The sequence below is a fragment of the Callithrix jacchus genome, chromosome X (assembly GCF_049354715.1).
Source record: "Callithrix jacchus isolate 240 chromosome X, calJac240_pri, whole genome shotgun sequence".
NCBI classification, from domain to species: domain Eukaryota; kingdom Metazoa; phylum Chordata; class Mammalia; order Primates; family Cebidae; genus Callithrix; species Callithrix jacchus.
Genome location: NC_133524.1, coordinates 132530646 through 132546091, shown reverse-complemented (window position 1 = coordinate 132546091; position 15446 = coordinate 132530646). Strand labels below are relative to the sequence as shown.

Genomic DNA, 15446 nt, shown 5'->3' with positions numbered 1-15446 from the left:
AGGTCTGGGGAAAAATATGTGGACAGACCTGTCCGAGTGGACATTCAATGTGAAGATAATTTGAGTCTCATGAGAGTTCTCACCAAAGGGTAACCTCAGCAGAGCAGAAGTTTAATAATCTGAAGGATAAGGTACCCATTATCTAGATATTAATCAGCCTCTCTCCCCAACACTTGTGTCACAGCCTCATGAGCTCACAAAGTGGCCAAGGTGACAGGGATACAGATTATGCTTCAGAGGCATGGACTTCCACTCACCAAGGCCAACCTGGCTACAGTCGATAGAGACATCAGACAGCCAAGGGTCCCTGGCTAAACTCCACTTTCAAGCCTAAAACGGCCTGAAGGTTGAAAAACCAGACTGCTGGTCCTGAATGAAACCCACAACCCAGAAAAAGAATTGTCACTGTTTGCTTGCCCTTTCCCAACTGAGTCTTTCTCATTAATGCTGCCGGGTACCCGGGGGAAGAGGGTAGAGCCATGGGAAAGTTGTGTCTCGTGCAGGAGTGGCAATGGGGAGCCTGGTCTCTTCGGATTCTGTGTGATGGCACAGAAACAATCTGGGAGGTGGGGGCCTGTTAGCATTCCCTCTCGCTTTGCTGAGAGTTCTTTCCTTCCTAATTTTCCTTTTCAACTGACACATTCCCCTCCTCACCCTGTAATGTGTGCGTGAACTTAATCTTTCCTGGTCATGTGACAAGAACTCAGTTTCAGCTGAACTAAGGAACAAAATTCTGTAACATAGTCATTGCTGAGTGTACAATCTGCCAGAAACAGAGAGCAACACTGAGTCTCTTCTATGGCACCTGTCTCCAGGGTGATCAGCTAGCTACCAGATGGCAGGTGCTTACATTGGACCACTTTCAATATAGAAGGGACAGGGCTGTGTTCTTACTCAAATAGACACGTATAGTGACTATGGATCTTCATTTCCACCCACAGTAATTTGAGAAAATCAACATTTGTGCAGTTAGAAAAAATGCCTTATTTACCACCAGGGTATTCCACACAAGGCACTTACAGATAATAAAGTGTAGCGATGGGCCCACCCTCATAGGAATTCACTGGTCTTAATATTTATATTCCCTTATCCTCCATCAGCTTTTTTTTAAGGTGGTACTGTCTTACCCACATTGGCCTTGAACTCCAAATCAGGCTCCCGAGCTGTCCCACATTATCTGAAGATGACTGGATCAACAGAACTGTGCAATGGACTTGTGGAACTCAGTTATAGTGCAAGCTAGGTGGCAATGTCTTGCAGATCTGAGAAATCACTTAGGAAGCAGTGTTTGCTGTATATTTGCATCCAACACAGTTTGCTTTCTTTCCCATAGTCAGGATTCTTGGTCCTAGATTCAAGGGGTATAACTGGGGGTGTCTCTACTCATACTCTATACCCCAGTGACCCACTAGCAAAAACGTTTCCTATTCTCCTGACGTTAGGCTCTGCTGAACTAGAAGTCTTATTTCCAAAGGAAGAAATGCTTTCACCAAGGGACACAACAGTGATTCCATTGAAAAGACATTCATACTGCCAGCTGGCCATTTTGGTCTCTTCATCACTTTCCATCTAGAGGCAAAGGAGGGGGTCATCCACTGGCTTGGGATGATGAACCTGACGATCAAAGGGGGATTAATTGCAGTACACCAGAAGCTAAAAAGGAGTATGTCTGCTGTGTCTAGAGAGCTTCTTAGTCCTCCCATGTTTTCTGATTACACTTAATGGAAAAGTACAGCAACCCAATCCAGGCAGGTATCTAATGGTCCTTCAGACTGTTCAGTGATGAAGGTTTGAGTCATCCTGCCAGGTCAAGCACCATGACCAGATGACATACTATCTCAGGGCAAAGGGAATGAAAAATGGGTAGTGAACGAAGGCAGTTATAAATACCGGCTACAACTATGCAGAAACCATGACCGTAATACTAAATACATTGGTGATTTATCAACTCGTATTCCTCCTCAAGTGGAAGAATAAACCAACAAACAAACCACAAAAGTCTAGCTTTTACTAACAGAAATTTATTAAATTTCAAAAGCTCCATCTTTTCTTAGCTTCAGGAAGGGAATTTTCTTCACTTCAAAATTACAGGAAGCTTCAGCAATGACCTACTCCACTTTACAGCACATATCCTTGTTTCTCCTTGGTATTTGCATTAACACAATTATTTTTTCTCATGTGCTTAACTTTGCTGAGATGGCAGTGGGAATCTACTCTTTTAGCACCTTCTTGAGTTGCTGAATTAAGGCAAAATTTTTAAGCCTGAAATGAAAGAGGTATTCCATTAACCAGAGGATACCCACGGCATCTGTGATATGTAAGAGGTAGTAGTGGATACAAAACAGACTTTACAATGTACATGCAGATAGAAAATGCATGCTCATGGAAAATACAAACTAGAAAAAGACCAAGTGAGTCACCTGAGGGCCCACACCCACTCCCAGATTATCATAAATTTGGAAGGCTCCATGGCATTGGAAAAAGGGGTTAGAATAAGAAAATATCAACCTAAATGCTTGGGGAAATAGCATGAACTATGACTGAGGGCCAGGGATTAGGAAGAACAAGGCATGATTTCTTCCTGCTCCTGTCCCAAACTGGGCACAAGTGCTTAAAACAATAGAAGAGTTTCCTTTTGGCACCCACCTTGCTGCTTCCTTAATGGCAAATTTAACAAGTTGTTTCTTGACTTCCATAGATCCTTGTACTTCATCAAGCAAAATGAAAATTCTTTCATAATATGAAGGTATTAAAAAGTTAGTATTTCTAAAATTATGAAAATGAAATATACTTCAATCTCATTGCATCCACTACCGCAGTATACATTTTTTATGGGTTACAATGTTACACAGCGTTTGTGTTTTGAATGCTTAAATCACATCAGTATATTACTAAGGAAACTATTGTGAACACTAACAAAGAAAAACACCTAAGCAGATGTATTTGAAATTTTCAGTGAAATTAAATAGAAGCCCTGCTAAATTACAGACAGATCCAATTTAGCCAAACGATGAGCTCAAGGGGAAGCATAATTGTGTTCTAAATCATAGAATGGGAGACTTCTCAGGCTTTCATTGATAGACATTCTTGCACTACTTACTTCGCCCACACCTTCGAACTTCTTTCATCAATTGATGTTTTATATCATCATTAACTTTCTTTGCCATAGCAGGAGATATTCGTGCTGTATTTGGCACAGTTTCCACCGGAGACCTTGCTGTGACTGGTGAATCACCTGCAGAGACACGGTAGTTTTGGGCTCCTACCACAAATTCGTTACTATCAGGTTTGTAAAGCAGCTTATCTTTGCTGAGACTAGTGCAGTTGTAAGACAAAGAATCTAATGTGTTGGGTTGCATACAATCTCCTGTCATATTTATAAGCTCTGGGGGAGCAGAATCTGACAGGAAGCCATCAGGTGGGGTCTGACCATTTTCTATCTCCTTCTGGATATCATGAATGACAGTAGCATCTGGAATCCAAATGGAAAAATTGAGCTGCGAGGTAAGTGCATTATGTCACTCCCACAGGTATATCCCTCGGAGGCTCAGTTTCGAGGAAGTTATGTCAGAAAGCAGGAGGATATACAAGGTGGCGATACCAGACCCCTCGGACTGAGCTCAAAAAAGACAATACAACAAAACCACCTGCTTCCCTGCTGGACACTATGCATGCATAGAGAAACCAAGTAGGACAGTACAACCAATACACAAACATACACAGATCCCTGCTACTCCTGGATGAAGCACCAGCTCCTGACAGATTACTACGCCCTGGTGGAACCGCTGATGAGGAGTTATCAGGTGCTTGTTGGCCATTATTCGTCTTCTTCTCATGGACATTGTGAGAGATGGTGGCATCTGGAAAAAAAATGAAGAGGCCGAGCTGTGAGGTTAAGTGCATAATGAGAGCCCCACAGGTATATCCCGCTCATGCTCAGTTTCTAGAAAATTATCCCATAAAGCATGAGTATATACCAGGTGGCAACCAGAGAACCCTGAAATTGAGGCAAGAAAAGATAATACAACAAAACCACCTTCTTCCCGTAATGACACTATGCCCGCATATGGAAATCAAGTAGGACACAACTTATAAGGAAACATACACAGATCCCTGGTACTCATGGCTAGGATGCTAGCCCCTGTCATATTAGTAAGTCCTGATGGAAGAGTTGACAAGAAGTTTTGAGTTGCTGGTTGGCCGTTTTTTATCTTCTCTTCATGGACATTGTGAGTGATGGAAGCATCTGGAAATCAAGTGAGGAGGAGGAGGTATGAGGTACGTGCATTATGTGAAGCCCCAGGTATATTCCACTGAGGCTAAGTTCAAAGGAAATTATGCCATAAAGCAGGAGATGATGTGCCAGGTGACCATCTGAAAACCCTCAAACTAAGCTAACAAAAGATAATACAACAAAACCACCTTCTTCTCTTTATGACACTATGCATTCATATGGAAACCAAGTAGGAAGTACAACTAGTAAACAGATCCCTCGTAGTCTTGGCTATGATACCAGCTCCTGCCAAATTATTAAGCCCTGGTGTAACAGTGGGCAGGAAGTTATCAGGTGCTAGTTGGCTGTTTTTTATCTTCTTTTCACCGACATTGTGAGTGATGGTAGCATGTGGAAACCAAATGAAGAGGATGAGTTGTGAGAAAAATACATGATGTCAACCCTACGGGTATATTCCCGATGCTCAGTTTCTAGGAAATCATTGCATAAAGCAGGAGGACAGGCCAGGCGGTGTTCTGAAAACCCTAAATTCAGGTCACAAAAGATAATACAACAAAATTGCCTCCTCCCTTTCATGACACCATGCATGCATGTGGAAACCAAGGAGGACAATCCAACTTATAAGCTAACATATACAGATCATTGCTACTCACGGTTGGAATACCAGCTTTTGCCATGTTAATAAGCCCTGGTGGAACAGCTGACAAAATGTTATCAGGTGCTTGTTGGCCATTTTCCATCTTCTCTTCACGGACATTATGAGTGACAGTAGCAACTGGAAACCGCGAGAAGACGTCAAGCTGTGAGGTCAGTGCATTTCAACAAGCCTGCAGGTATATCCCTCTGATGCTCAGTTTTTAGAACATGATCTCATTAAGCAGAAGGATATACCAGGTGGCTATCTGAGACCTCCCAAAATGAGCTCACAAAAGATAATATAATAAAACGACCTTGTTTGATGTATGACCCTGCATGATTATGGAAACCAAGTAGGAAACCAAGCAGAAACAGCCAAGAAACATACACTGAGCCCTGGTACTCATGGGTGGAGTACCAGCTCCTGATACATTAATAAGCCCTGGTGTAATGGATGACAAGAAGTTCTCAGGTGCTCTTTGACCATTGTTCATCTTCTCTCCATGGACATTGTGAGTGACTGCAGCATCTGGAAACCAAATGAAGAGGTTGAGCTGTAAGGTAAGTATATTATGGGAACCCTACAGGTATATCCCTCTGACGCTCAGTTTCTAGGAAAATATTTCATGCAGCAGGAGAGGATATGCTGGGTGGCGATCTGAGAACACTCAAATTGAGCTCACGAAAGAAGGTACAACTGAACAACCTCCTTCCCTTGATGGCACTATGCATACATATGAAAACCAAGTGAGACATTCCAACTTATAAACAAACATACACAGATCCTTGGTACTCATGGCTAGAATACCAGCTGCTGCCATGTGAATACACCCTGGTGGAAAAGTTAACAAGATGTTACTAAATTGCAGTTGGGCATTTTCCATCCTCTCCTCACGGATGTTGTGAGGCGTGGTAGCATCTGGAAGCAAAATGACCACGTCAAGCTGTGAAATAAATGCCTTATTTAAACACACAGGTATACTCTTATGATGCAGAGCTTCTAATAAATTATTGCATGGAGCAGGAGGACACGACGGCAGTGTTCTGAGACCCCTCAAATTGCACTTAAGGAAGAGAATACAACAAAACCACTTTCTCCCATTTATGACACTATGAGCATATACTGAAATCAAATAGGAAAATCCAACTAATAAGAGAAGATACACAGTTGTATGGTACTCGTGGCCAGAAGAGCAGCTCCTGCCATACTAGTAAGCCCTGAAGGAACATTTGACTATGTGTTATGCGGTTGCGGATTTGCCATTTTCCATCCTCTCCTCATGGACATTGAGATTGACTATAGCATCTGAAAATCAAATGAAGAGGTTGAGCTGTGAGGTAAGTGCATTATTTCAACCCCACAGGTACATCCCTCTGATGCTGACTTTCTAGGAAATTATCAAAGAGAGCAGGGGTGGATATGCCAAGTTGCCCTCTGATACCCTTAATATTGAGGCCAGGAAAGTATGTACAACAAAATTACCCTCTACCATCCATGAAATTATGCCTGCTTAGGGAAAGCGAGTAGGACAGCACAACTAAGAAGCAGACATACACAGATCTCTGGTCCTCCTGGATGAAATTCCAGCTGCTGCCATATTACCAAGCCCTGGTGGAGCAGTTGACAAGACGTTATCAGGTACCGGTTGGCTGTTACTTCTCTTCTCTTCACGGACGCTGTGCGTGACTGCAGCATCTGGAAACCAAATGAAATGGTTGAGCTGTGAGTTACTTGCATTATGTAAACCACACAGACATAGCCCTCAAATGCTCAGCATCTAGGAAATTATCACTTGGAGAAGGATATAGCAGGTAGCAATCTGAGAACCCTAAAATTCAGGCCAGGTAAAATAGTGCAACAACACTAGATTCTTTCCTCATGACACTGTGCATGCATATAGAAACCAAGTAGGACAGTATATCGAGTGAAGAAACATACACTGATCACTGGTACTCATGGATGAAAAACCAGTTGCTCCCATATTAATAAGTGCTGGGGGAATAGTTGAGAAGATATTATTGGGTTCTGCTTCAGCATTTTTAATCATCTCCCCATGGACGTTGTGAGTGATGGTAGAATCTGGAAAGACAATGAAGACGTTAAGTTTTGATTTAAGCGCATGATGTCAGCCCACAGGTGTATCCCCCTGATGATCAGTTTCTAGGAAACTATTTCAAAAAGCCAGAGACAATATGCCAGATGGCCATCTGAGAACACTCAAATGTGCTCACGAAATATAATAGAACAAAATCACTTTCTCCTATTCAGGACACTAGTCATGCCTATGAAAACCAGGTGGGATAGTACAAATGAATAAGCAAACATACACTGATCCCTGGTGCTCATGGCTGGGAGACCAGCTGTGGCCAAAAATGTAAGTGTTTGTAGAACAGTCAACAAGTCGTTATTAGATGTTGGTTGCTTATTTTCCAGCTCCTCTTCACGGACACTTTGAAGGACGGTAGCATCTGAAAACCAAATGAAGAGGTTGGGCTGTGAAGTAAATACATTATGTGAACTGCACTGGTATATCCCTCTGATGATCAGTTTCTAGGAAATCGTCAGAAAAAGCAGGGGTGCATATGCCAAGTGGACATCTGATACCCCTCAAATTGAGGCTACTAAGGCATTTACAACAGAGTTACCCTCTACCATTCATGAAATTATGCCTGCTTAGGGAAACCAAGTAGGACAGCACAACTAAGAAGCAGACATACACAGATCTCTGGTCCTCGTGGATGAAATTCCAGCTGCTGCCATATTACCAAGACCTGGTGGAGCAGTTGACAAGATGTTATCAGTTGCTGGTTGGCCATTATTTACCTTCTCTTTACGGACATTGTGAGTAACTGCAGCATCTGGAAACCAAACAAAGTGCTTTTGCTGTGAGGTAAGTGCATTATGTCAACTACATAGGTATACCACTCTGATGGGTAGTATCTAGGAATTTATCTCATACAGAAGAAAGATATACCAGCTAGTAATCTGAGAACCCTAAAATTGAGGCCAGGAAAGACAGGAAAACAACACTACATTCTTCCCTGCTTACACTATGCATGCATGTGGAAACCAAGTAGGACAGTACACCGAGTGAACAAACTTACACTGATCCCTGGTACTCATGGATGAAACACGAGCTGCTGCCATATTAATATGTGTAGGGGAAACAGTTGGGAAGACTTTATTAGGTGCTCCTTCAGCATTTTTAATCTTTCCCTCATGGACACTGTGAGTGACGGTAGCATCTGGAAACGAAATGAAAAGGTTTAGTTTTGAATTAAGTGCATTATGTCATCCCCACAGGTATATCCCCCTGATGCTCCGTTTCTAGAAAACTATTTCATAAAATCAGAGATGATATGCCAGAAGGCCATCTGAGAACACTCAAATGCAGCTCATGAAAGATAATACAACAAAATCACCTTCTCCCTTTCAGAGCACTAGGCATGCCTATGAAAACCAAGTAGGATAGTCCAAATGAATAAGCAAACATACACTGATCCCTGGTTCTCATGGCTGGGAGACCAGCTGTTGCCAAATAAGGAGGTCCTTGGAGAACAGTTGACAAGACGTTATTAGGTGTTGGTTGCTTGTTTTCCATGTTCTCTTTGTGGACATTTTGAGTGATGGTAGCATCTGAAAACCAAATGAAGAGGTTGAGCTGTGATGAAAGTGCATTATGTCAACCGCACAGGTATATCCCTCTGATCCTCAGTTTCTAGAAAACTATCAAAGAAATCAGGGTAGTACATGCCACGTGGCTATCTGATACCCCTCAAATTAATGCTAGGAAACTATATACAACAAAATTAACTTGTAGCATTCATCAAACTATGCCTCCTCAGGGAAATCAAGTAGGACAGTACAACTAAGAAGCAGATATACACAGACCTCCGGTCCTCCTGGATGAAATTCCAGCTGCTGCCATATTACCAAGACCTGGTGGAGCAGCTGACAACACGTTGTCAGTTGCTAGTTGGATGTTATTTATCTTTACTTCATGGATATTGTGAGTGACTGCAGCATCTGGAAACCAACAGAAATGGCTGGGCTGTGAGGTAAGTGCATCCTGTGAACGTCACAGGCATATCCCTCTGATGCTCAGTATCTAGGACATTATCTCATAAAGAAGAAGGACATACCAAGTAGCAGTCTGAGAAGCTTAAGATTGAGGCCACGAGGCAAAACTATCCAGGACATAGGAATAGGCAAGGAGTTTATGAACAAAACACCAAAAGCATGGGCAACAAAAGACAAAATAGACAAATGGGACCTAATGAAACTCCACAGCTTCTGCACGGCAAAAGAAACAGTCACTAGAGTGGATCAGCAACCAACAGAATGGGAAAAAATTTTTGCAGTTTACCCATCTGACAAAGGGCTGATATCCAGAATTTACAAAGAACTCAAACGGATTTACAGGAAAAAAACAAACAAGCCCATTCAAAAGTGGGCAAAGGATATGAACAGAGACTTTACGAAACTAGACATATATGAGGCCAACAATCATATGAAAAAATGCTCATCGGCACTGGTCATCAGAGAGATGCAAATCAAAACCACATTGAGATACCATGTCACGCCAGTTAGAATGGCGATCATTAAAAAATCTGGAGACAACAGATGCTGGAGAGGGTGTGGAGAAAAAGGAACACTTTTACACTGTTGGTGGGAGTGTAAATTAGTTCAACCATTGTGGAAGACAGTGTGGCGATTCCTCAAGGCCTTAGAAATAGAAATTCCATTTGACCCAGCAATCCCATTACTGGGTATATATCCAAAAGACTATAAATCGTTCTACTATAAGGACACATGTACACGAGTGTTCATTGCAGCACTGTTTACAATAGCAAAGACCTGGAATCAACCCAAATGCCCATTGATAATAGACTGGATTGGAAAAATGTGGCACATATACACCATGGAATATTATGCAGCAAACAGAAATGATGAGTTTGTATCGTTTGTAGGTACATGGATGAATCTGGGGAACGTCATCCTCAGCAAACTGACACAAGAACAGAAAATGAAACACCGCATATTCTCACTCATAGGCGGGTGATGAAAAATGAGAACACATGGACACAGAAAGGGGAGTACTAAACACTGGGGTCTATTGGGAGGAAAAGGGGAGGGCCAGTGGGAGGGGGAGGTGGGGAGGGATAGCCTGGGGAGAAATGCCAAATGTGGGTGAAGGGGAGAAGGAAAGAAAAGCACACTGCCATGTGTGTTCCTACTCAACTGTCTTCCATGCTCTGCTCATGTACCCCAAAACCTAAAATCCAATAAAAAATTAAAAAAAAAGAAAAGATAGTACAAAAAACTACATTCTTCCCTCATGACACTATGCACGCACATGGAAACCTAGTAGGATTGTAAACCAATTGCACAAAGGTACACTGATCCCTGGTGCTCATGGATGACACAACAGCTGCTGCCATATTAATAAGTGCTGGGGGACTAGCTGGGAAGTTTTCATTGAGTGCTGCATGGGCATTTTTAATCTTCCCTCACAAACATTGTGAGTGATCGCACCATATGGAAATGAAATGAAGGGGTTCAGTGTTGAGGTATGTGCATTATGTTAACCCCACAGGTATATCCTCCTGGTGTTCACGTTCTAGAAAACTATTTCATGAAGCCAGAGAGGATATGAAAACTATTTCATAAAGCCAGCAGGGGTGAATATGCTAAATGTGCATAAGATGCCCCTAAAATTGAGGCTTGGAAAGTATATACAACAAAATTAATTTGTAGTATTCATCACACTATGCCTGTTTAGGGAAACCAAGTAGGACAGGAAAACTAAGAGGCATACATACACACACCTCTGGTCCTCGTGGATGAAATTCCAGCTGCTGCCCTATGACCAAGACCTGCATAAGATGCCCCTAAAATTGAGGCTTGGAAAGTATATACAACAAAATTAATTTGTAGTATTCATCAAACTATGCCTGTTTAGGGAAACCAAGTAGGACAGGAAAACTAAGAGGCAGACATACACACACCTCTGGTCCTCGTGGATGAAATTCCAGCTGCTGCCCTATGACCAAGACCTGGTGGAGCAGTTGAAAAGATGTTGTAAAGTGCTCGTTGGCCGTTATTTATCATCGCTTCACGGACGTTGTGAGTGACCGCAGCATCTGGAAACCAAATGGAGTCGTTGAGCTGTGCGTTATGTGCATTAAGTCAACCGCACAGGCATACCCCTCGGATGCTCAGAATCGAGGAAATTATCTCATAAAGAGGAAGGACATACGAAGTAGCAGTCTGGGAACCGTAAATTTGAGGCCAGTAAAGATAGTACAACAACACTGTATTCTTCCCTCATGACACTACGCATGCATATAGAAATCAAGTAGGACAGTACGCCAAGTGAACAAACTTACACTGATCCCTGGTACTCATGGATGAAACACCCGCTGCTGCCATATTAATATGTGCTGGTGGAATAGCTGAGAAAACATTCTTGGGTGCCGTTTGGGCATTTTTAATCTTCTCCTCACGGACATTGTGAGTGGTGGTAGAATCTGGAAATGAAATCAGGAGGTTCAGTCTTGCGTTATGTGTACTATGTCAACTCTACAGGTATATCCTCCTGATACTCAGTTTCTAGAAAACGATTTCAAAAAGTTGAAGAGGATATGCCAGATGGCGATCTGAGAACACTCAAATGCAGCTCACTGAAGATAATACAATAAAATCACCTTCTCCCGTTCAGGACACTAGGCATGCCTATGAAAACCAAGTAGGATAGTCCAAATGAATAAGCAAACATACACTGATGCCTGGTGCTCATGGCTGGGAGACCAGCTGTTGCCAAATAAGGAAGTCCTTGGAGAACAGTTGACAAGACGTTATTAAGTGTTGGTTGGTTATTTTCCATCTTCTCTTTGCGGACATTTTGAGTGACGGTAGCATCTGAAAACCAAACGATGAGGTTGAGCTGTGAGGTAAGTACATTATGTCAACCACAGAGATATGTCCGTCTGATCCTCAGTTTCTAGGAAATTATCAAAGACAGCAGGGTTGCATATGCCATGTGGCTATCTGATACCCCTCAAATTGACGCTAGGAACGTGTATATGACAAAATTAACCTGTAGCATACATCGATCTATGCATCCTTAGGGAAATCAAGTCGGACAGTACAACTAAGAAGCAGATCTACACAGACCTGTGGTTCTCGTGGATGACATTCCAGCCGCTGCCACATTACCAAGACTTGGTGGAGCAGCTGACAAGACGTTGTCAGGTGCTAGTTGGCCGTTATTTATCTTCGCTTCACGGACATTGTGAGTGACGGCAGCATCTGGAAACCAACAAAAAAGGCTGGGCTGTGAGGTAAGTGCATTATGTCAACCACAGCATACCCCTCTGATGCTCTGTATCCAGGAAACTATCTCATAAAGAAGTGGGACCTACCAAGTAGCACTCTGAGAAACTTAAGATTCAGGCCAGGAAAGATAGTACAACAAAACTACATTCTTCCCTCATGACACTATGCACGCATATGGAAACCTAGTCGGATAGTAAACCAATTGCTCAAAGGTACACTGATCCCTGTTGCTCATGGATGACACAACAGCTGCTGCCATATTAATAAGTGCTGGGGAACTAGCTGGGAAGGTTTTATCGGGTACTGCTTGGGCATTTTTAATCTTCTTCTCACAAACATTGTGAAAGATCATACCATCTGGAAATTAAATAAAGGGGTTCAGTTTGAGTTATGTGCATTATGTTAACCCCACAGGTATATTTTCCTGATACTCACTTTCTAGAAAACTATTTCAGGAAGCCAGAGAGGATATGCCAGGTGGCGATCTGAGAACACTCAAATGCAGCTCACGAACGACAATACAACAAAATCACCTTCTCCCTTTCAGGACACTAGGCATGCCTATGAAAACCAGGTAGGATAGTCCAAATGAATAAGCAAACATACAGTGATCCCTGGCGCTCATGGCTGGGGGACCAGCTGTTGCCAAATAAGGAAGTCCTTGGAGAACAGTTGACAAGACCGTATTAGATGTTGGTTGGTTATTTTCCATCTTCTCTTTGCAGACATTTTGAATGATGGTAGCATCTGAAAACCAAATACAGAGGCTGAGCTGTGACGGAAGTGCAGTGTGTCAACCCCAGAGGTATATCCCTCTGATCCTCACTTTCTAGGAAATTATAAAAAATCCAGGGGTTGATATGTCACGTAGCCGTGATACCCCTCAAATTGATGCTAGGAAACTATATCCAAGAAAATTAACTTGTAGCATTCATCAAACAATGCCTCCTTAGGGAAACCAAGTAGGACGGTACAACTAAGAAGCAGACATACACAGATCTCTGGTCCTCGTAGATGAAAGTCCAGCTGCTGCCATATTAGCAAGACCTGGTGGAGCAGTTGACAAGAGGTTATCAGGTGCTGATTGGCCGTTATTTATCTTCTCTTCAAGGATTGCATGAGTGACTGCAGCATCTGGAAATCAAATGAAGTGGTTGAGCTGTGTGTTTCATGCATTATGTCAACCACACAGGCATACCGCTCGGATGCTCGGTATCGAGGAAATTATCTCATAAAGAAAAAAGACATACCAAGTAGCAGTCTGAGAACCGTAAAGTTGAGGCCAGTAAAGATAGTACAACAACACTGTATTCTTCCCTCATGACACTACACATGCATATAGAAAACAAGTAGGACAGTACGCCAAGTGAGCAAACTTACACTGATCCCTGGTACTCATGGAAGAAACACCAGCTGCTGCCATATTAATACGTGCTGGTGGAATACCTGAGAAGACATCAGTGGGTGCCGTTTGGGCATTTTTAATCTTCTCCTCACGGACATTGTGAGTGATGGTAGAATCTGGAAAGGAAATCAGGAGGTTCAGTTTTGAGTTATGTGTACTATGTCAACTCTACAGGCATATCCTCCTGATACTCAGTTTCTAGAAAACTATTTCATAAAGCTGAAGAGGATATGCCAGATGGCGATCTGAGAACATTCAAATGCAGCTCATGAATGAGAACACAACAAAACCACCTTCTCCCATTCAGGACACTAGGCATGCCTATGAAAACGAAGTAGGATAGTATAAATGAATAAGCAAACATACACTGACCCCTGGTGCTCATGGCTGGGAGACCAGCTGTTGCCAAATAAAGATGTTCTGGTAGAACAGTTGATAAGACGTTATTAGGTGTTGGTTGTGTATTTCTCATCTTCTCTTTGTGGACATTTTGAGTGACAGTAGCACCTGAAAACCAAATGAAGAGGTTGAGCTGTGAGGTAAGTACATTATTCAACCCCAGAGGTATATCCCTCTGATCCTCACTTTCTAGGAAATTATCAAAGAATCCAGGGGTGAATATGCCAAGTGAAACATCTGATACCCCTCAAATTGAGGCTAGGAAAGTACATACAACAAAATTAACTTGTAGCATTCATCAAACTATGCCTCCTTAGGGAAACCAAGTAGGACAGTACAACTAAGAAGCAGACATACACAGACCTCTGGTCCTCGTGGATGAAATTCCAGCTGCCGCCATATTACCAAGACCTGCTGGAGCAGCAGACGAGACGTTGTGAGGTGCTAGTTGGCCATTATTTACCTTCGCTTCAGGGATATTGTGAGTGACTGCAGCATCTGGAAACCGAATGAAGTGGTTGAGCTGTGAGGTAAGGGCTTATGTCACTGCCACATGTATGTTTTTCTGACAAAGAGATTTAAGCAATTGTTCCATCACACAAGAGGCTGTATCAGGTGGCGATCTGAGACCCTTCAAGTTTAGGTCGGAAAAGATAATAAAACCAAAGCACCTTTTTTCCTGCATGATACTGCATGTTTATGGAAACCAAGTAGCACAACGTAGTTAGTAAATGAATATGCAGAGATCCCTGGTACTCAGGGGTTGAATACCTGCTTCTGTGAAGTTCCTAAGCCCTGCTGTAATAGTTGACAAGAATTCATGAGGTGTTGTTTTGTCACTTTTCATCTTTTCTTCACAGACATTTTGAGCAATGGTAAAACCTGCAAACCACATGAAGAGTTTCACCTGTGAGCTAAGTGCATTATATCAGCCCTATAGGTCTATCTCTCTGACGCTCAGTTTCTAGGAAATTATCTAATAAAGCAGAGGAGGATATGCCAGGTGGCCCTGTGAGAACCCTCCAATTGATCCCACCAAAGTATATGCTATAAAACCACCTTCTACCTTTCATGAAATATGCAATCATATGGAAACCAGTGATGACACTACAACTAATTAAGAGACATACACAGATCCCTGGTACTCATGCATGGAAGAGCAGCTGCTACCATAAGACCAAGCAGTGGTGGAACAGGTGACATGAGATTACCAGTTTGGGATGGGCCATTTTCCATCTTCTCTTCATGTACATTGTGAGAGATGGTATCATCTGGAAACCAAAGGAAGATTTTGAGCTTGAAGTAAGTGAATTACGTCAATGCCACCGGTATATCCCACTGATGATCAGTTTCTGGGAAATTATCCCAAATAGCAAAAGAACACATCAAATGATGATCTGCGGCTCCTCAAATTGAGGCCAAGAAAGACAATT

General features: G+C 42.5%; 1 protein-coding gene across 1 annotated transcript in view; it reads right to left on the bottom strand.

Moving 5' to 3' along the window:
• Positions 1 to 2023: 2023 nt before the first annotated feature.
• LOC103791304 (uncharacterized) overlaps positions 2024 to 15446 on the bottom strand; it is a 204268-nt gene continuing 190845 nt past the window's right edge. The window contains exons 13-32 of the mRNA XM_078363053.1: positions 13987 to 14121; positions 13590 to 13730; positions 13203 to 13343; positions 12816 to 12956; positions 12048 to 12182; positions 11652 to 11792; positions 11261 to 11401; positions 10880 to 11014; positions 8367 to 8507; positions 7976 to 8116; positions 7589 to 7729; positions 7199 to 7339; positions 6810 to 6950; positions 6426 to 6632; positions 5259 to 5399; positions 4106 to 4246; positions 3720 to 3860; positions 3101 to 3235; positions 2647 to 2730; positions 2024 to 2262 (exon numbers count right to left, since the gene is read on the bottom strand). Of these exons, the coding sequence (XP_078219179.1) occupies positions 2243 to 2262; positions 2647 to 2730; positions 3101 to 3235; positions 3720 to 3860; positions 4106 to 4246; positions 5259 to 5399; positions 6426 to 6632; positions 6810 to 6950; positions 7199 to 7339; positions 7589 to 7729; positions 7976 to 8116; positions 8367 to 8507; positions 10880 to 11014; positions 11261 to 11401; positions 11652 to 11792; positions 12048 to 12182; positions 12816 to 12956; positions 13203 to 13343; positions 13590 to 13730; positions 13987 to 14121 (2684 nt within the window). The 3' untranslated portion in view covers positions 2024 to 2242. The remainder of the gene's footprint in view (positions 2263 to 2646; positions 2731 to 3100; positions 3236 to 3719; positions 3861 to 4105; positions 4247 to 5258; positions 5400 to 6425; positions 6633 to 6809; positions 6951 to 7198; positions 7340 to 7588; positions 7730 to 7975; positions 8117 to 8366; positions 8508 to 10879; positions 11015 to 11260; positions 11402 to 11651; positions 11793 to 12047; positions 12183 to 12815; positions 12957 to 13202; positions 13344 to 13589; positions 13731 to 13986; positions 14122 to 15446) is intronic.